The sequence below is a fragment of the Heteronotia binoei genome, chromosome 1 (assembly GCF_032191835.1).
Source record: "Heteronotia binoei isolate CCM8104 ecotype False Entrance Well chromosome 1, APGP_CSIRO_Hbin_v1, whole genome shotgun sequence".
NCBI lineage: Eukaryota > Metazoa > Chordata > Lepidosauria > Squamata > Gekkonidae > Heteronotia > Heteronotia binoei.
In genome coordinates this window covers 268,221,373-268,242,850 of record NC_083223.1, presented here as the reverse complement: position 1 = coordinate 268,242,850, position 21,478 = coordinate 268,221,373, and the positions used below count along the sequence as shown (strand labels likewise).

At 50.2% G+C, this 21,478-nt stretch overlaps 1 protein-coding gene across 15 annotated transcripts in view; it reads right to left on the bottom strand.

Annotated features, from left to right (window-relative positions):
* Positions 1 to 21,478, bottom strand: part of TPM3 (tropomyosin 3) — a 127,836-nt gene that overhangs the window by 10,771 nt on the left and 95,587 nt on the right. For 4 of the 15 annotated variants that reach the window (XM_060255538.1, XM_060255505.1, XM_060255566.1 and 1 more), the window contains 3 exons: positions 21,079 to 21,154; positions 15,917 to 15,979; positions 15,038 to 15,107 (listed from right to left, as the gene is read on the bottom strand). In XM_060255538.1, coding sequence (XP_060111521.1) covers positions 15,038 to 15,107; positions 15,917 to 15,979; positions 21,079 to 21,154 — 209 coding nt within the window. Of the gene's footprint in view, positions 1 to 7,463; positions 7,728 to 10,043; positions 10,127 to 15,037; positions 15,108 to 15,916; positions 15,980 to 21,078; positions 21,155 to 21,478 lie in introns of those variants that run through there. The other 11 variants (XM_060255529.1, XM_060255489.1, XM_060255556.1 and 8 more) reach the window with 6 other exon arrangements.

Below are 21,478 nucleotides of genomic sequence, written 5' to 3'. Positions count from 1 at the left end.
CTCCATATTTTTATCTAACCCCTTCTTGAAGGTGGCTATGATTGTGGCCACCACCACCTCCTGTGGCAGTGAATTCCACATGTTAATCACCCTTTGGGTGAAGAAGTACTTCCTTTTATCTGTTTTAACCTGTCTGCTCAGCAATTTCATCAAATGCCCACGAGTTCTTGTATTGTGAGAAAGGGAGAAAAGTACTTCTTTCTCTACTTTCTCCATCCCATGCATTATCTTGTAAACTTCTATCATGTCACCCCGCAGTCGACTCGCTCAAGGTCACCCAGCTGCCTTCACACGGAGGAGGTGGGGAATCAAATCTCCAGATTATTATTTATTACTTTACATTTCTATCCCGCCCTCTCTGCAAGCAGACTCAGGGCGGCTAATAGTCAGTTCAGACATTTATAGTTACAGTTTAAAACCAGTAAGATACGATTACAATTAAAACATTCCATGGTGCTGTACAACTTCAATATAGGCAGGCTCTTTCTTTCCTGATAGTGATCCTATAATAATCGTAGCTCTTTAGTGATGTAGGGCGGCAGTCCTCTTCCAGTTTAGATGTTAAAGGCCTGTCGAAATAATTCGGTTTTACAGGCCCTGCGGAAAGTAGAGAGATCCCACAGGGCCCTTATGGCCCCCGGGGAAGGCATTCCACATTTCTGGTGCTGCCACCAAGAAGGCCCTAGCCCGTGTGGAACATAGCCTGTCCTCCTTTGGTCCAGGGATGGACAGTAGGTTTTGTGTCCCTGAATGCAGTGCTCTCTAGGGAACATGTGGAGAAAAGCGGTCCCATAAGGCCCCCGACCATAAAGGGCTTTAAAGGTCAATACCAACACCTTGAAACGGTCTTAGAACACAATAGGTAGCCAGGGTAGCTCTTTCAGCACTGGCCAAATGTGCTCCCATCGAGGGAGCCCCATTAGAGTCCGCTGCTCTTAACCACTACGCCATGCTGACTCTCAGCTTATGACCCTGTACTGTTTTCAAGGCAAGAGATGCTCAGAAGTGGTTTTGCCATTGCCTGCCGTTACATAGCGACCCTGGACTGCCTTGGTGGCCTCCCATCCAAAGACTAACCAGGGCCTATCCTGCTTAACTTCTGGGATATGAGACCGGAAAAGCCTAGGACTTCAATTACAACGCTGGAAATGCCCACATCCAGAAACCCAATGGATTGAGAACCTTACAATGTTAATATCTGAATGTACAGCAAGAGAGCCAGTCTGGTGTAGTGGTTAAGTTCGTGGACTTTTATCTGGGAGAAACTGGGTTTGATTCCCCACTGCTCCGCTGTCAGCTGCCGGAATGGCCTTGGGTCAGCCATAGCTCTCGTATGAGTTGTCTTTGAAAGGGCAGCTGCTGTGAGAGCCCTCTCAGCCCCCCCACCTCATAGGGTGTCTGTTGGGGGGGGGGGAGAAGAGAGAAGAGATTGTAAGGCGCTCTGAGTCTCTGATTCAAAGAGAAGGGCGGGGTATAAATCTGCAATTCTTCTTCAAGTGTGCATGGATGTATTTTTAGATATTTGGAAAGCTTTTATAGAGGCTTATCTCTAGACTTGCCACCGCTGTAGTTATATTGCTATTTCTTTTTGCTTGGGGGCTTGATTTATATTGCTAATAAGAAAAAGCCAAAGCTGCTTCTTAGCCAGTTTGGTGTAGCAGTCTGGTGGACTCTAGAGAGCCAGGTTTGATCCCCACTCCTTTACATGCGGCCAGCTGGGAGACCTTAGGTCAGTCACCAGTTCTCTCAAGGTCAGTTCTCTCAGAGCTCTCTCAGTGCCACCCGCCTCACAGTGTTTCTGCTGTGGGGAGAGAAAAGGAAAGTGATTGTAAGCCATTCTGAGACTCCTATGGGAAGTGAATGGGGTGTGTGTATAAAAACCTACTTTTTTTTTTCTACCTCCTCCAGTGCTGATGAGATCCACAGAAATGCAGGCTCTCTGGAAGCAACACTCCCAAATCCAAGTTCTCTCTACTGGGGCTGTGGCATCAAGGGAAGTCCTCATGGTCATAAGGAGCCTGCAAGCGCCACAAGCACCCCATCGGGTGGGGGTGGGGATGGAGACAGATCCAAATAATCTCGGACTGTCTAACCGGCAAGGCAAACGCTCAATGTAAAACCTAGGACAGAAAGGCCCGCAGCATCCACTTGAAACAGATCTTTGCTACTAAGAAACTACTGTAGGATATGCAACAACTTCTAGTTTTAGAGCAGGGAGGGGACACAGATATAGGCCCAAGGACAGCCCAGCAGTAATGGAAAGCCAGCCCTCTAAGCTCCCCGGTCTCATCTTGGAATGGCCCAGCGACCCACCTAAAGAAATTCAGAGCTACCTCAGGTTGGATTCTCTTCTTGTTACTCTCTCTTTCAAGCAATGGATAACGCAGGGCAAGGGCCCTCACAACCTTTTCCAGCCTGCGGGTCCGATGGAATGCTGACACAGCGCAGCAGGTGCAGCCACAAAATGGCGGCCAGAGGAGGCGAAGCCAGGCACAAAATGGCCGCCACAGCTTCCCCTCAGTCACACATGAAGGCCCTTGTGTTGCGGGGGCAGCTGCTCCCAAAGCAACATTTTAAAAAATAAATAAATCTGTACAGCCAATCAAATGCCTTGCTGGGTGAAAGCCCCGTGCGGCCCACCCACTTTCTAAAAATAGCAGTGTGGCACTTCCTTTTGACACACGAGCACCAGGAAAAGTGTTGTCAGGCTCCATGGCACCACAGAGTGTAGGGAATGTGCAGACAGGCAGGCTAGTTTTTTTTTTTAAAAAAAAAGTTTTAGCCTCTCCTTCCAAGCTGACAAACATGTCGGGGCATTCCCACCCCCCTCCTCGGTCAACACTGCTGAATGATCTCCAAACCCACCAAAAGGTTCAGCGCTTCAGGATCCGGACCCGCCCCCACCCTACCCCAGTGTCAAGGATGGAATTAAGTTACCATCTTCCTCTCCGGAACAGGACTGCCTACCCATACAGGGTGTGTGTGAAGCCAACCTCTCCTGTGGATGTGACTAAAGACTAAAGGCGTAATTGAATCCCCTTGAAAGATACGAGGGGGAGACACTGCACACAAAGGAGGCCCAGATCAATACGGGTAGTGTTTGCTGGACAAATGCAGGGTCTAGGCATGAATCAGACACGTGTATCGTTCGGCTCCTGTATACCTCCCCAGGCCTTTCTTGCATTACCTTCAACCATGGAGTAAAATGGCCTCTTCTGGACATGTTACTTTCCATTTGAACATATGAACATACAAAGTTGCCTTCTACTGAATCAGACTCTCAGTCCATCAAAGTCAGTATTGTCTACTCAGACTGGCAGCAGCTCTCCAGGGTCTCAAGCTGAGGTTTTTCATGCCTATTTACCTAGACCCGTTTTAGTTGGAGATGCCGGGGATTGAGCCTGGGACCTTCTTCTTACCAAGCAGATGCTCTAGCACTGAGCCACCGTCCCTCCCCAACATATATGAACATATGAAGCTGCCTTATACTGAATCAGACCCGCAGTCCATCGAAGTCAGTCTTGTCTACTCAGACTGGCAGCGGCTCTCCAGGGTCTCGAGCTGAGGTTTTTCACACCTACTTGCCTGGACCCTTTTTAGTTGGGAGATGCTGGGGATTGAACCTGGGATCTTCTTACCAAGCAGATGCTCTACCACTGAGCTACCATCCCTCGTTCGCAACTGTGACTGTACAAGTGCACGTGGTTGTGTACGGAGCCTCGGTGTGGGGGAAAGAGTGCCACAGCTTCATTTTCTCTTCCTAGCACCAAGCAAGGTAGCACTGTGCGAAGCCATGCCAATCTCACATGTGCTGAAATGTGGTTATCCGACAGCAGGAGAAGCACTGGGCTCATGTCTGAAGTACTTACTACTTTCCTTTAAGGCCCATGACTGACACTTAACAGGTTGTAGGGTAGGATTAATCTATCAGTGTATACCACCCCCCCACCCGCCGTGATGGAATTAAGGTTGTTCTCAGGTACCTCGAAAGCCAGCATGATGCTCCCAGTTTGGATGGAGACCCTGTAAAGTTTCCTGCTGTCTTACGTCAAGGTAACCCACCAGGCAGCATAGGGTAGAGTTGCCAGTACTGTCTTGGCCAATGACAGGAGATTCTGACGATGGGGCCCACAGAGCTTGTCAGTCCCAGGTTGACATGCTAAGAATTCCCCCTAATCTTTATGGTAAAGACCAAAGACACACGGGGAAATTCCTAGAGTGTCATTGTGGATGCCTTTTCTCCCCCTTTCCTGCTCCCCAATTTTTCAAGGACAGGGGGGGGGGGGGAGGTTTTTGCCCACCAGACAAGCAAATGGCCAGGCTTAGCTTAGTGCAAGGGATCTTCTCTGAAACCTAGACGGCCTCCTTTTGGGCCGAATCCCGCAGAGCTAGTTTGCAAATGGCACCTCTCCCCCCTTCGGCACAAAACGCTTCGCTCGGATGCAGAAGGCCTGAGCCCCCTGCATCTAGGGGAGCTTGCTGAATGGGTGGAAAGTGGTCACCACTGGAGGAACAGCTCTGCAAGATCCAGCTTCATTCTGTGCAGAGGACAGAAGGGTGGGCTGCAAAGCCGTTATGCTTAATTTGCAGCACAATGGAAATAAACAAGAGGTACCACGGCGCGAAGGCAGGCAGAACCCCAAAACTAACACCATGTTAAGTACTGAAAGGGATAACGTGACTTGACAAAGTAGTAACAGGTTACGCACGACCAGGGGTGGAATTCTAGCAGGAGCTCCTTTGCGTATTAGGCCACACACCCCCTGTAACCAATCGCCCAAGAGCTTACAAGGCTCTTTTTTGTAAGCTCGAGGAGGACTGGCTACATCAGGAGTGTGTGGCCTAATATGCAGAGGAGTTCCCGCTAGAATTCCAGCCTGCGCACAACCCAAAGTAAACATGAAAGGGCAATCCAATGGGCATTTAAAGGGACCGCTGATGTGCGTTGATTTTGCTCTTTGTGGCAACGGGGCCAGACTGCAAATGAATAAAGGACATTTTTGTCTATGCATGTTGCAAGATTATCAGTGGCCCCTTTAGATGCTCACTGCCGTACTCGGGTCCCCCTTTCATTTCGACTTTGTTACTAGTATGTTTCATCAATTTGCTGCAACAGCAAGTCATGCTAACCGCTTTCAGCACATGACTCATTTGAGTTTCTAATTTAAAGCCTAGACTCATTTCGGCAGCCGTTAGGGGAGACCAAGGACCCCACGTTTCAAGCATACCTGACTTCCAAAGCCAGCTACCTAGCCGAGCATCCCACTTCCAAAAGAAGCAGCGGGGTGCTTCAGGGAGTTCTTAAAACATCTCCATTTATGGAATTCACCACCACAGGAGGTGGCGGCGGCTACAAGTATAGCCAGCTTCAAAAGGGGATTGGATAAAAATATGGAGCAGAGATCTATCAGTGGCTATTAGCCACAGCGTATTGTTGGAACTCTGCCTGGGGCAAGTGATGCTCTGTATCCTTGGTGCTTGGGGGGGGGCACAGTGGGAGGGTTTCCAGTGTCCTGGCCCCACTGGTGGACTTCCTGATGGCACCTGGTTTTTTTGGCCACTGTGTGATACACACAGTGTTGGGCTGGAAGGGCCATTGGCCTGATCCAACATGGCTTCTCTTATGCTCTTAGCCACAGCACGTTGTTGGAACTGTCTGGGGCAGTGATACTCTGTATTCTTGGTGCTGGGAGGGGCAACAGTGGGAGGGCTTCTAGTGTCCTGGCCCCACTGGTGGACCTCCCGATGGCACTTGGGTTTTTTGTGTGACACAGAGTGTTGGACTGGATGGGCCACTGGCCTGATCCAACATGGCTTCTCTTATGTTCTTAGCCACAGCATGTTGTTGGAACTCTCTGTCTGGGGCAGTGATGCTCTGGATTCTTGGTGCTGGGAGGGGCAACAGTGGGAGGGCTTCTAGTGTCCTGGCCCCACTGGTGGACCTCCCGATGGCACTTGGGTTTTTTGTGTGACACAGAGTGTTGGACTGGATGGGCCACTGGCCTGATCCAACATGGCTTCTCTTATGTTCTTAGCCACAGCATGTTGTTGGAACTCTCTGTCTGGGGCAGTGATGCTCTGGATTCTTGGTGCTGGGAGGGGCAACAGTGGGAGGGCTTCTAGTGTCCTGGCCCCACTGGCGGACCAACAGATGGCACCTGGGTTTTTTGGCCACTGTGTGACACGCACAGTGTTGGACTGGATGGGATGATGGCCTGATCCAACATGGCTTCTCTTAAGTTCTTACCTCCAAAGCTTCAGGCGTTCAAAGATGGGCCTGCTGCAAACAAGGGAACGCCATTAATGGCCACCTTCCTTAGCTCCATCACACTGGCCCCCAAGTCCGCAACACTGTTCGTGGGCCTTCTTTTTGGCAGGGCTTAATGCTTCTTTCCAGCTTGTACATGCCTTATGCCAGGGGTGGTCAACGGTAGCTCTCCAGATGTTTTTTGCCAACAACTCCCATCAGCCCCAGCCAGCACGGCCGATGGCTGGGCTGATGGGGAGTTGTAGACAAAAAACATCTGGAGAGCTACCGTTGGCCACGCGTGCCTTATGCCAAATCGGACTCTCAGTCCATCAAGGTCAGCGCTGTCTGCTCAGACGGGTGGCAACTCTTCCAGAGCCTTGGGCTGAAGTTTTTGATGTCACCTCCCAGCAGTGTTCCCTCTAAGCTGAGTCCGCGTGAGCCAGCTCACAGATTTTTAGCCTCCGGCGCACACATTTTCGTCTCGGCTCAGGAAAGATGACCCGAGCAGACTCATTTACGCAGCAGCTCACCACCTGAATGCCAGCGGCTCACCAAGTAGAATTTTTGCTCACAAGACTCCGCAGCTCAGAGGGAACACTGCCTCCCACCCAATTCCTTTGAGGCTGCTGGCGACTGAACCGGGGGTGGGGGGCCTCCCGCGAGCCAAGAAGATGCTCTTCTGTTGAGTCACTGCCCATTGGTTGGTATCTCCTTCCTGAACTGAATTTGGCACAAGGCCTGTGTAGCAAGTCCCAAGAGGGATTTTTTTTTTTAAAAAAGCGTGCAGAACCACCCGTGTTTCACCAACTTGGAACGCCCACCCACAACAGCTGGGAATGGGGGCTTGGCAACAAATATGCTGTTTGGAGGTGGGGGTGGGGGGAGGAAAATCCAAAGCCAGGGCTGCCGTTTTAGTGCAGAGTGTCTGTATTACATTCCACCGACGGTTACAAACTGGTTGGCCAAAGCCACACGGCGCGAGAGACGCTACATCAGTGCAGTGCCGGGAAGCGCCCAATCCCAGCTGCGTGTCTCTCGCTGCCACCGCTTACTACGTGGTGCCAACATCCCGCCCTGGGAAACGGCAGGCCCCGTCGGCTGTGCGGACAGGAATCTGGCACCCTCCCAGCCCCCCCCCCCCTCCCCACAGCTGTATGGTCAGAGGAGCACCTCCGCGCCCAGAAGGCTCCGGCAACGTTGGAAGTCACAAAGACGGCTTTGTTTCAGAGACAGCACAGCCCGGCTGGAAGAGGAGGGGCGGAGAGGACTCCAGCTACTGGTGAGGTCACACACACCCCCGGGGACATGGAGGATGTTTGTTCCCAGGGCGGCTCAGAGAGAGAGAGGTGCGTGTGCGGCCCGGAGCGGGAGAACTTCGGCCAACGGGAAGGGAAGACAAAGTGAAAAAAGGAGTGAGAGAAGAGAGTAGGTGCAGAGGCCAAGCCTTTAAGTGGTATTTTGGAATCACAAATCTTATCTGTATGAAAGGGGGGGGGGAAGACAAAAAAAAGATATCAGGTTTAAGGAAGCCCAGAGGGCTTGGGCACAGAAAGGCTCGGAGAAAAAGCAAGCCAGGAGAGACTGGAAGAGGGGGGCATTCTAGGGTTAGAAGGAAGGTTAAAACCAAATCCACAAACCAAACGCAAGGCAGGGAGGCAGCTGGTTATGTCAAGCCAAACACTTCAAAGGTCGGACTCAAGCAAGTCCCCCCCCCCCGCCCCAGCCCTCGGCCAAGCCGTCTTCCACAAACACGTATACAGCACAGCTCAAATCCTCGGTCTCAGCAAAACTATTCTCGGAGGGCACCCGACAGAAGGAGCCTCAGCCAGCAGAACGGAACCAACCCGGTAGGCTAGCCTGGAGCGGCCAAAGGTCCAAACCAAACCCAAGAGACCGCTAAAAGGCACAAAGCAGTGGCGATACGGTTCGGGAGAAAAAGACACGGAAGGAAACTTCCCCCAAAACCCAACGCAAGAGGAAGACTGCTAGATGCACAGAAGGTTAGAATGTGTGGTCCTCAAAATCCCCAATGCATTTTGGTCTGTGCAGTCTCTCTCCAGGGTGGTGTTCCGGCTGCCAAACGTAGTGCTGACCTAAACTCCCGTCACGTTGCTGTGATTCTTACTGTACGCGAAGGGTGTGACTTCTGCACCGTTTAATGTGCCATGTTAACACTGAGGGCAATGCTTCAGTTCTATCTGTTCGATTTCTGGATGGTTCTAGGCTTCTGCAATCTAATGCGCTGTTTATTGAACGGCCTACTTTGTGGACTGCGTTGACTCACTGCGCAATCTGCCCTGAGTCCCTGTGAGACGGACTATCAATAATATTAATCCTACATTCAGAAGCGGCCCACCACACCTGCACAGGTAAGCAGATGCTGGGGTGATGGTGGGGAGAGGAAAGAATGCAGCAGCAGCAGCTAAACCATACAGCAGGGGTGGCCAACGATAGCTCTCCAGATGTTTTTGTTGCCTACAACTCCCATCAGCCCCAGCCAGCATGGCCAATGGCTGGGGCTGATGGGGAGTTGTAGGCAAAAAAACATCTGGAGAGCTACAGTTGGCCACTCCTGCCATACAGTATTTAAATTGGTTCGGGTGTCCTCACTATAAATACTGGGAAAATCTGCATACAAGGGCTTGTATTCTGAGCCTCAAACAGTTCAATAACTTGCATCCATGTGCATCATTCATGTCTTTAAGCTATGATGCCAAGTATAATCGTAAGTCAAGCCATATATATTATGTCGTAGTTTTAAAGCTATATTGTCTTACTTTTTGTGGTCGTTGTATATGTATACATTCTGACCAAAGAATGTCCTTAATATATATATAATTACCCTGTACATCCTGTCGGTTGTTACATTTTTACACATTTTATCTCCTTTCCCTTTTCTATTCTGTATCCCCTTAAAAACTCAAATAAAAATCTATTAACACTAAAATAACTTGCATATGTCAGCCAAGGTGCCTTGTATGATGTACCTTGGATCTGCTAGAGAGCCAGTTGGGTGTAGTGGTTAAGTGGGCTGACTCTTATCTGGGAGAACCGGGTTTGATCCCCCCACTCCTCCACTTGTACTTGCTGGAATGGCCTTGGGTCAGCCATAGCTCTCGCAGAGCTGTCCTTGAAAGGGCAGCTTCTGTGAGAGCTCTCTCAGCCCCGCCCACCTCATAGGGTATCCTGTTGTGAGGGAAGAAGGTAAAGAAGACTGAATCTCTGAGTCTCAGAGCGCTCACAAAGTGAAGGGCAGGATACAAATCCAGTATCATCATCTTCTCCACCCACAGGGGAGATGAACGGATAGCAGAAGTGGTAAAGCCGGGGCTTTTTTGCCACAGGAAGTCCTTTGCAATCCTTTGGATTGGCTACATCAGGCAGGTGTGGCCTAATACGCAAAGGAGTTCCTGCTACAAAAAAAAAACCCTGGTTGTAAATTAACAATGGCCAAAGTGAAATGTGAAGCCTCTCTTATCAGCAAGCGTGGGCTGCACGTTACCAAAACGCACCGGGGACCTTCCTTAACAAAACTCACTGCGTGCCGCAAGTCTCCTTTTGCATCGATAAAGAAACGCCGATCCGAAAGGCAGCAGGGAAAACTGAACTGGCAAGCCAGCAGCATAGCCTCACCCGGCCCCGCCCGTCGCCACAGTGCCCACAAGGCCGCCCGGTGATGATTCTCCCCTCCCGCCATGTATCCCCCCCTTGCTGCAGCACACAAAGACACGCTCAAGCAGAGAGTCGACACGCAAGCCCCGTTTCCCCCCCGCCCCGGCCCAAGCACTGTTATTTACATGGAAGTCATGTCATTGAGGGCGTGGTCCAACTCCTCGCTAATGGCTTTGTACTTCAGTTTCTGGGCATACAGCTCATCTAAAAAAAGGGAAGGGAAGAGGGCGTGCGGTCCACGCATCAGGCACAGAAGCGACAAAGGACTGAGAGAAAGGCGGGAGGGGAGGGGGATGATCAGCGGCACATGGCACAGACCAGGCGCCGTTTCGAGTTCGAGGGACACCAGAGGGCTGGCCGCAAAACGGGAGCTCTCGATCCCGCTGGTCAAACGGCGGGAAAGCGGCCAGCTGAGTTCCATTCGCAGAGGCCAAGTTGCTACGAGTGGCATTTCGTGTGGCTTTGAGGGAGGGGGAGGTCTGCCTCCCACCACTGCTGGAAACTATTACTGTTAGGAAGAAACAGATCTCTCCTTTTTGTGGTTTCTTGGGCTGGGGGGGGGGCGGGGAATCTCGTCCCAGATTATGAGGCAGAACAAAGAGACTGTCTGGAAAATGAGTGGACACAAACTCCTGAACAGGAATGGGTTATGGGGAACCTTCCGTGTTCTGAAAGAGCTTTTAGGTGCCTCTGACAAGTTTACTCAGGCTGTTTTTCTTCCCTTGCTCTGACCGTTTCACGGTGCAGAACTGCTTGCGACTGCTCTGTGTTCGTCTTGGTTTTATATGCCGCTTTGAAGAGGCCTCTAGGAAACCGACGTGGTGCTGCGCAGTGCTTTTGTTTTTTGCATCAGGAACTCCTTTGCATATTAGGCCACACACCCCTGATGTAGCCATTCCTCCAAGAGCTTACAGTAGGACCTTGAGCTTACAGGACTCTTCTTACAGGGCCTACTGTAAACTCTTGGAGGAAGGATCCAGCCACAGTTGAAGTGTGCCAATCCCATCTGGGTTAATTGCAACACACCGTACGTGGGCATATATTCAAAAACCTGTGTCAGGAATTCTAAACAGCACAATGTGTGGCTGCTGATCTACTGTCTAGCACCTCACTGAGGGAGCATTCTACCGGCACTGGTTGCCTTATCATGGCTGTCCTCAATTTAAGGCCTAAATGACCCAAGACTAAGGGGATTAGCAGAGGGACAGTTTGGGGCACTACAATTTAAGAAAGATATGGACAAGCTGGAACGGGTCCAGAGGAGGGCAACAAAGATGGTGAGAGGTCTGGAGACCAAGTCCTATGAGGAAAGGCTGAAGGAGCTGGGGATGTTTAGCCTGGAGAGGAGGCGGCTGAGAGGTGATAGGATCGCCATCTTCAAGTACTTGAAGGCCTGTCAAATAAGAGGATAGCGGGAGTTGTTTTCTGTTGTCCAGGAAGGTCGGACCAGAACCACCGCATTGGAATTAAGTCTAAAGGGTTTCCAGCTAAACTTTAGGAAGAACTTCTTGACCGTTAGAGCGGTTCCTCAGTGGAACAGGCTTCCTCGGGAGGTGGTGGGCTCTCCTTCCTTGGAGGTTTTTCAACAGAGGCTAGATGGCCTCCTGACAGCAATGCAGATCCTGTGAATTTAGGGGGAAGAACTTCCTGACCGTCAGAGCGGTTCCTCAGTGGAACAGGCTTCCTCGGGAGGTGGTGGGCTCTCCTTCCTTGGAGGTTTTTAAACAGAGGCTAGATGGCCATCTGACAGCAATGCAGATCCTGTGAATTTAGGGGGAAGAACTTCCTGACCGTCAGAGCAGTTCCTCAGTGGAACAGGCTTCCTCGGGAGGTGGTGGGCTCTCCTTCTTTGGAGGTTTTTAAACAGAGGCTAGATGGGCATCGGACAGCAATGCGGATCCTATGAATTAGGCAGATCAGGCAAAGGAGGGCAGGAAGGGTTGCATCCAGGCTTAGTTCTTGGGGCCCTTTCTCACAAGCCTAGGGAAATGCTCATCACCACTTTGGGGTCAGCCAGCCATTTTTCTCCAGGTCAGGGGTCTCCAGATTGGCAAAGGGTCCTGGAGGTTTTTGCCATCTTCTGGGCATGGAGCAGGCATCACTGAAGAATGAGGATGTGTGTGTGTGGAGGGGGGCGGTATTTGCGAATTTCCTGCACTGTGCAGGGGTTGGTCTAGATGACCCTGGAGGTCCCTTTCAACTCTACGATTCTACATGTTGGGAGTACAGCCCCCTGGTTTACCCCAAAGGCCCTGCCACACCTGATTTGCCCTGTTATACCTTCCCCTGGAGGCTCTGCTATACCTTCCTCCATTCCTGGAGGAGATGCAGAGTCCCTTCTCTAAAACCACCCCCAGTTATTCACCCAGATCTGGCGATCATCCAAGTAATCCAGCCCAAACTCTCCCTTCATCCACGTATCTATTTTGGAGCCAATGAAGAGACTCCACTTTCCTCGGGCCTTTTGAGGAGATTCACTTTTTTGTTATTCCCATTTCACCCCTGCCCTTTGGATTTTCTCCAATTCTTTGATCGCCGGACTGTTCCTATATGGTCTTTTAAAGCATTCTGTTATGCCCTCACAGCTGTTAGACGATAATCGTGGATGGCATGTTTTAAGCACTCCGTTCTACGTTCTGTTTAAGCAATTACATTCTATATTTAGCAAATTATGTTATGATTTTATTGCAAAGCGCTTTGGGAATCTTTGTGAGAAGCGATTAAAAAAAATAAATACCCAGCACGTTATCTAACTTTGAGGGTATCCATGTCAGATTCAATACTTCCAACTTCCCAAACGTCCCACCACATTCTAGAACCCATTTGGATAAAACATTGCAAATCATTCAATTTTTTTTGGGGGGGGGGGGGGTGGAGAGGAGGGAGAATATTAAAGGACTATGAACATATGAAGCTGCCTTATACTGAAACAGACCCTTGGTCCATCAAAGTCAGCATTGTCTTCTCAGACTGGCAGCGGCTCTCCAGGGTCTCAAGCTGAGGTTTTTCACACCTATTTGCCTGGACCCTTTTTTGGAGATGCCAGGGATTGAACCTGGGACCTTCTGCTTCCCAAGCAGATGCTCTACCGCTGAGCCACCGTCCCTCCCCAACTAGAAAACATTCCAGGAGTCATTACATTTAAAGCGCCAAAAATGCCAAGTTTGAGGAACTGAAGCTCAAGGTTTCAAAGCCACTTCCCAAAACAGAATTTTGTTTCTTAAGCGACCACCTGAAAAGAGACCCCTATGGGCCAGATCCTACAGATCAGCCAGCAGTGGCTCTCTCCCCCGATGGAAGGTGCTTCTTGGCCCAAGAGGTATTTGTGAATTTCTGGCACTGTGCAAAGGGGTTGGACTAGACGACCCTGGAAGTTCCTCTCAACTCTATGATTCCAGGGCAGCAATGCTTTTTAGCGGAAGGGATCCACGGGATCCAGCCCAAAGGTCCCACAGAACAGAAGGCACTCTTTCAGCGAGTAAGACGTCTCAAAAACATGGCGACACCTGTCTAATCCAGGGCTCTTTTTTTGTAGCAGAAACTCCTTTGCGTATTAGGCCACACACCTCTGATGTAGCCAGTCCTCCTGGAGCTTACAGTAGGCCCTGTGAGAAGAGCCCTGTAAGGAATTCTAGCAGGACCTCCTTTGCGTATTAGGCCACACACCTCTGATGTAGCCAGTCCTCCTGGAGCTTACAGTAGGCCCCATGAGAAAAGCTCTGTAAGCTCTTGGGGGATTGGCTACATCAGGGGGCGTGGCCTAATACGCAAAGGAGTTCCTGCTACAAAAAAAGCTCTGGTCTAACCCATTAGGAGTTGAGAGTGCAGGTGCAAGCCGACTGATGCCCTCCCCCCAGAAGCAGGAGGCATGGAAATCAGGAGTGTCACAGTACCGTTGCCATGTTCAAAACGATTTCTACATGCGGTTGGGCCTGTTACAAGCTAAGGTACGCTCAGCAGCTGACAGTACAGCTGGAGAAACTTAGTCCCCGTTGGGTCTAGTTTTATAGCCCAAACATTCAGTTCCCAGTTTGGTTGTTCTTTTTTGTAAGCTACATTAGGCTAGATGGCCATCTGACAGCGATGAAGATCCTGTGAAATTAGGGGGAGGTGTTTGTGAGTTTCCTACATTGTGCAGGGGGTTGGACTAGATGACCCTGGAGGTCCCTTCCAACTCTATGATTCCGTGATTCTCAAACAGGGCCCTGGCCGACGACAACCGGTTCTGCAATAGGGCCGCTAAAGGACTAATTCTACGTAGAGAGCTAGCTGGTAGTCCTACGACCCCTGCCAATTAGCTCCTTCAGCGTATGGTTCCGAGCTAGAGATTCAACAGCCAAATGTCACATTTCGAGAACCAGAAGTGGCCAAGGGCCTCCAGCTGCCGATCCCTACCAAGGAGCTGTCTGAGTTGAACCTTCCATCCTCACACAGAACAGAGCTCATCCGTAATTTATAATTTAACTCATTTCAAAAAAATATATGTTCGGGGGAAGGGGGACGATGCAGTGGGCGGGAGGATGCCCTCTGCAGCTGATCTGACCAAACTGGATGCTTCAATGCCAAGAAAAGGGGCAAAAAAGCTAATGCCCACACCTGGCAGGTCGACATACCTAATGTATAAAAGGTATCGTTTTCCCAGATGCTCTAGCCGTTTGGGAGGGGAAAACTCTATGGTACCTATTGTACCATAGAGTTTCCCCTCCCAAATGGCTAGAGCGCCCGAGAAAACCATAGTGTTTTCCCGGCGCCTAGAGTGGCCGCTGAGCAACATCACTGACATGACATCACTTCCGGATAACGCTGTTGTGCCAGTGACGTAGGAGGAGGTTTCACCTGCCGGCGCAATGCGAGCCAGTGGATTGGGAACCTCCCAGGTGGGGGAACCCCCGCCCGGACCGGGGACTTGACAGCCCTATCTGGGGCCCAATCAGGTCTCAACAAGCTGGGATTGGGATGAATTCGTTTGGCTGCTCATTGCCACAGGGTATACAAACGCCAGTCTAATTACTCCATTCTACCGCATATGGTTTTTCGGGGACACTAAGCGAAGTTCTGTAAATCGACAAAGCGGCTCCCGACAGCCACCAGTTTGGCATCTCTGTCTGAACTTACCTTCCAAGTCATCGATGGTCTTCTCCAGCTTGGCTACTGATCTCTCTGCAAACTCGGCCCGAGTCTCAGCCTGCGAGGAGGAGGAGAAGCGGTCAGGAAACCGACCAGACCTGCTACAAAGGATGGAAGGGAACATCGGGTGGCCGACTGTCCCTCTGGAGATGGACGGGGAGGGACCTGGAGACTTTAAACATCGATGGCCCCTCCTTCTAGCATGCACACACATGCTCTTTGTGTCCACTGCGGAGATGCCTACCAGCCCTGCCGTGATCTGTGCTGTCCTGTGAGACAGAGCCTAGCGGGCCTAGGGAGCCTGTGAAGCCTGTGTCACAGTAGGGAAAAAACATCCTACTATCCCCAGAATGCTTGGCACTGGTTTCAGCCCATCGGCATCCAAGCAGGGTCTGAGGGGAATTGGTTAAGAGCTCTCTCAGGAGACAGACACTGTCCTTTCCTACTGAGAGGTCAAGCAGGAAGGACGGTTGCTATCTAGGAGGGAGACCCTTCCTCTGAGGGAGAGAGTGAGCAGGCCGAGGCCTGGTGGCCTAACAGATGAGGGACAATTCAGCCTAGTCACATTAGGGACTTTATGTTAATTTTCCTTCACCCACGTTACTATATAGTTTTAAGCACCTTCTGTGTTCACTTGCCTGTAACTGATTTTCCTGTGTAAAATAAACCCCTTTTGTTGTTCTCTGTTACTCCGCCTGGTCTACACGCCAATTTTCTTGGCCAAAGTGAAGGATAACCTGAAGGGTTTTGGGAGGGGGCTCTTGGCCTTCCCAAGGGGTCCTCAATTCCAGAGTGGGGGCAGCGTCAGGTGGCACCCCCCTCCCGCCCCAATCTGGGTCATGACAAGCCCTCACACCAACCTCTTACCTCCTTGAGCTTGTCAGTCAAGATCTTGATCTCCTCTTCATACTTGTCCTCTTTCTGGGAGTACTGGGGACAAGAAAGGGGGGAAAGAGAACTTCGTTGAGGCCCTGAGCAAAGCAGCCCGTTCATCGACAAACCTCACGGCAGAACTTCTCTATTTCTTTTCTTTTTTAATTTTTTTTTTTACATTTATTGAGGTAACATAAAACACAAAGGGAAACTAAGACGAAAGCAAGAGACTTTTAGTACTTTTGTTTACGACAGCAGAAACTTCTTGCAAAGCTAAAAAATATATCAAGCTTCTGTGACAGAGATTTTTTTTTTTGGAACACCACCGCGTTTGGCCATATATTCTAACAGAGGATACCATATCGCTACAACTTTGTTTTGATATTGGTTGGGTGATGAACTGGAGAGACTGTGATCCAGCTGGTACATAACGAACTGCTCCCGTATCTTCTGGTGCCAAACGTTTATACTTGGGAGAGGAGTGATCTATCCACTTGGCTGCAATAGCTAGCCTAGCAGTGGACAGTGAGATTGGTATCAGCTCTGCTTTTGATTTGGTCATCTTAGGGCCCTCTATTTCTTTTCTTTTCATATCCCGCCAGTCTCTTGGGAATTGCACAAGCGTAACAGGAAGGTCCAAGGCTTTGGAAACCGGCACATTTCATCCTGTCCGCCATCCAAAGAGCTCAGGAGAGCCCAGCCCACCTTGGGCTAGAGCCGAGGATTCCCTTTAACCAAGTCTTCTTTCAACTAAGGAACAGATTCATACGATCCCACTCAAGGGAGTTTTTTTGTAGCAGGCACTCCTTTGCATATTAGGCCACGCACCCCTGAAATAGCCAATCTTCCAAGAGAAGAAGATGATGATGATGATATTGGATTTATATCCCGCCCTCCACTCCGAAGAGTCTCAGAGCAGCTCACAATCTCCTTTCCCTTCCTCCCCCACAACAGACACCCTGTGAGGTGGGTGGGGCTGGAGAGGGCTCTCCCAGCAGCTGCCCTTTCAAGGACAACCTCCGCCACAGCTATGGCTGACCCAAGGCAAGTGGAGGAGTGGGGAATCAAACCTGGTTCTCCCAGATAAGAGTCCGCACACTTAACCACTACACCAAACTGGCTCTCTGAAGATGACGACATTGGATTTATATCCCACCCTCCACTCTGAAGAGTCTCAGAGCGGCTCACAATCTCCTTTACCTTCCTCCCCCACAACAGACACCCTGTGAGGTGGGTGGGGCTGGAGAGGGCTCTCACAGCAGCTGCCCTTTCAAGGACAACCTCTGCCATGGCTATGGCTGACCCAAAGCCATTCCAGCAGCTGCAAGTGGAGGAGTGGGGAATCAAACCCGGTTCTCCCAGATAAGAGTCCGCACACCTAACCACTACACCAAACTGGCTCTCCTTGTAAGAAGAGCCCTGTAAGCTTTGGGAGGATTGGCTACATCGGGGTGGGTGTAGCTAAATATGCAAAGGAGTTCCTGCTACAAAAAAAAAAAGCCCCGATCCCACTCATCCCAGAACCAACAGGCTGAAACTGCTTCAAAAGAATGCCCAGCTAAACATTAGGAAAAACGTCCTGACGTTCTGAGCAGTTCCCTCAGTGGAACAGGCTTCCTCAGGAGGTGGTGGGCTCTCCTCCTTTGGAGGTTTTGAAACAGAGGCTAGATGGCCATCTGACAGCAACGCTGAATTGAGCAGATCATGAAAGGGAGGGCGAGAAGGGTTGCATCAGTGCTTAGTTCTTGTAGCCCTCCCTTACACACCCAGGGAAATGCTGACTGCAGCTTTGGGGGTCTGCTAGCAATTTTTGTCCAAGCCACTTTGGCGAAGGACCCTGGAGGTTTTTGCCATCTTCTGGGCATGGAGCAGGGGACAACTGGGGATGGATGTGTGTGAAGGAGCTTTTTGTGAGGCGACCCTAAAATGACCCTAGATGACCCTAAAAGGTCCCTTCCAACTCTACTGATTGAGTAGAAAGCGGCTTCACTTAACCATGGAGTTGGAAGGGACCTCTTAGAGTCATCTAGTCCAGCCCCTTGCGCAATGCAGGAAACCTCACAAAAAGCTCCTTCACACTATTCAAGCTATTCAGACTGGCAGCGGCTCTCCAGGTCCCAGGTGGAGATATGAACACATGAAGCTGCCTTATACTGAATCAGACCCTTGGTCCATCGAAGTCAGTCTTGTCTATTCAGACTGGCAGTGGCTCTCCAGGGTCTCAAGCTGAGGTTTTTGAACGCCTACTTGCCTGGACCCTTTTTAGTGGGAGATGCCGGGGATTGAACCCGAGACCTTCTGCTTACCAAACAGATGCTCTACCACTGCGCCACCATCCCTCCCCATCACCTACCACTGCCTAGTCTTTTAACTGGAAACCCCAGGGACTGAACCTGGGATCTTCTGCTTGCAAAGCAGATGCTCTACTACTCATCCATGGCCTCTACCCAAACTGGCAGCTGTTCTCCAGGGTCTCAGGTCGAGATTTTTCACATCACCTACTCCTGGAATTTTTAACTGGAGAGGCCGGGGATTGAACCTGGGACCTTCTGCATGCCAAGCAGATGCTCTACCACCAAGCTATGGGCCCCACTCTTTAGTCTCCTTATCTTGTACTTCAAACACCCTCTGTAGCCAAGAGACTGGGACTAACCCACAGGTCAAGCCAGTGAGTTCCTAAAGGGCTATTTGAATTGGGGAGGAATGGTGGCTCAGTGGTAGAGCATCTACTTGGTAAGCAAAAGGTCCCAGGTTCAATCCCCAGCGTCTCCAACTAAAAAGGGTCCAGGCAAATAGGTGTGAAAAACCTCAGCTTGAGACCCTGGAGAGCCGCTGCCAGTCTGAGTAGACAATACTGACTTTGATGGACCGAGGGTCTGATTCAGTAGAAGGCAGCTTCATATATTTATATATGTCCAAGATATTCCCAGCTAAAGATGTGACCGTCTGGGGTAAAAAAAAAGAAAACAGAAAAATGGGTGGGATGAAGTTAATGTTTAGTATTCTGATCAAAAAACCTGGGAAATTTATGGAAATAATTCAGTGAAATTATTTCTCTCTGGAATGAATGAAGTGTTTCCCAACATTTACTCAACAGACAGCACAGAACGTTTTAGGTAAGAGTCTACCGCATCAACAACAGTTAGCTCTAAAAAATAAAGTCCAACGTAAATTTGGATAGCTATTTCCTAAAGGAGGGAAATGGTTTTCTCTGAGGCTTCAACATCTCTAGATATTTTACGCCTCTCTTCTGAGTCATGACCCAACACTCTGATCACCACCACTGGCTTCCTCATTTTCCTTGGTTTAAAGAAGAGGCAGGAAGCTGGGTTTCCAAACCGTTTGGACTTAAAAGCAAATCATCGAGTGTGCTTTCCCATACATCTCAGAGGCAACGCTTGCTATAAAGCAACGTCACATGTCAATGGTATAGAGGGAGAACACTGTAGGTACATCGGGGGGGGGGGGGTTGCTATGGCATGGCAAGTGTTTTGCGCCATAAATTCCCACTCAATCAGAAGTCCGCACAAGGCACGGCCCAGCAGCGGGGCAGCGAGAATCTTTTGCGGCTTTCGATTTTGACCTTCGGGAGATGGCGGACTGTGACACTGCTTTATATCAGGGGTGGCCATACTGTGGCTCGGAAGCCACACGCAGCTCTTTCACACCTATTGCGTGGCTCTCGAAGCCGCCACCGCGTTTGTCTCTTTAAATCACTTCTCCAAGCCAAGCCAGTCCGTAGCTTGGAGAAGGCATTTAAAGTTAAAGCTGCTCCACCTCTCCCTCCCCCCAAATCTGTTTGCCTGCCTGCCTTCCCTCAAACATCTGACGTTGCAACTCTCAAACGTCTGACATTTATTCTATGAGGCTCTTATGTCAAGCAAGTTTAACCACCCCTGCTTTACAGCAAGCCATGCCACTAATTTTTAACTTTTAATGGGGGGGGGGGTTGAGGGTATGTGTGTTATTTTTGCATTTTGTGTGTGTGTCTGGAAGACACAGCAACCTCTGGCGAGCCTGAAGGTCCGCCATGCCCCAATAGGGGCCTGCCTCTGCCTCCCTCTCCAGGTATTCTTTGGGAAGTCCCCATCCAAATACTTGCCAGATTTCGAGCTCGCCTGGACTACCTAGGTCAGGGCAACATTTTTTGCTTTTATTTATTTTATTCATATTGCAAACCACTCTGAGAGCTTTGGCTACAGGTGGAATAAATAATAATAATAATAATAATACCACCACAACCCGGCGGCAGCTCTCCCACTGGCAGAGATCCCCCTAACTAGTGTTCCCTCTAAACTGAGTTAGTGTGAGCTAGATCAGTTTTTTAGCCTCTGACTCACACAGTTTTGTCTTAGCTCAGGAAAAATGGCCTCGGAGCAAACTAATTGATGCAGTGGCCGAAGCGCTCGCTCACAGCTTGAAAGCCGGTAGCTCACAAAGTAGAATTTTTGCTCACAGGACTCCGCAGCTTAGAGGGAGCATTGCTCCTAACCAGAGATACTAAAGGCCAAGGGTGGAATTCTAGCAGGAGCTCCTTTGCATATTAGGCCGCACCCCCCCCCCCGATGTAGCCAATCCTCCAACAGCTTACAAAAAAAGAGCCACACCCTCCCTGATGTAGCCAATCCTCCAACAGCTTACAAAAAAAGAGCCACACCCTCCCTGATGTAGCCAATCCTCCAACAGCTTACAAAAAAAAGAGCCACACCCTCCCTGATGTAGCCAATCCTCCAACAGCTTACAAAAAAAGAGCCACACCCTCCCTGATGTAGCCAATCCTCCAACAGCTTACAAAAAAAGAGCCACACCCTCCCTGATGTAGCCAATCCTCCAACAGCTTACAAAAAAGAGGACTGGCTACATCAGGGGTGTGTAACTTTTTTTTGTAAGCTCTTGGAGGATTGGCTACATCGGGGGGTGCGGCCTAATATGCAAAGGAGCTCCTGCTAGAATTCCACCCACTAAAGACTTAAACATGGGGATTCTTGGTATGGAAAGTAAAAGCTGCATTACACGGAGCCAAAGGCTGACCCCTTCCACTCGGTGGGCAGCTTACACAACCCCATGTGTAGCGCTTCTGGTATTCAAGGGAAAATCTCCAGGACGATTCCTGGGCCCAAAGGCCTCCCCAGCAGCCACGGGGGAAGACACCCTACCTTCTCAGCCTGAGCCTCAAGAGACTTGAGATTGTTGGTGACATTCTTCAATTCTTCTTCCAGCTCTGAGCACTTACTGCAAAACGTTTGCAAGGGAGAGGGGGGGAAGAGCGAGACAAAAAAAAACAAAAGAAGTTGGGAGGAAAGGGAAGGGTGGGAACCAAAGAGGATAGGAGAAAAGAGAGAAGAGAGTGAATGTATGGAATGGAGAGACTGCGGTGACCATCAGGTGACAGGGTCGACGGAGGCCGGCGACGGGGTCCAAGTCGCAGAAGAGGGACCGGCTCTTTGGGACCCAGGGCTACAGGAGCCGGCCCGATGCTCTGCTTTGCTGACTGTGTAGTCAGGCCCTGGAGGCATCGTCGCAGCTGCGAGTTCAAGGACAGCTCTTTCTCAAAAA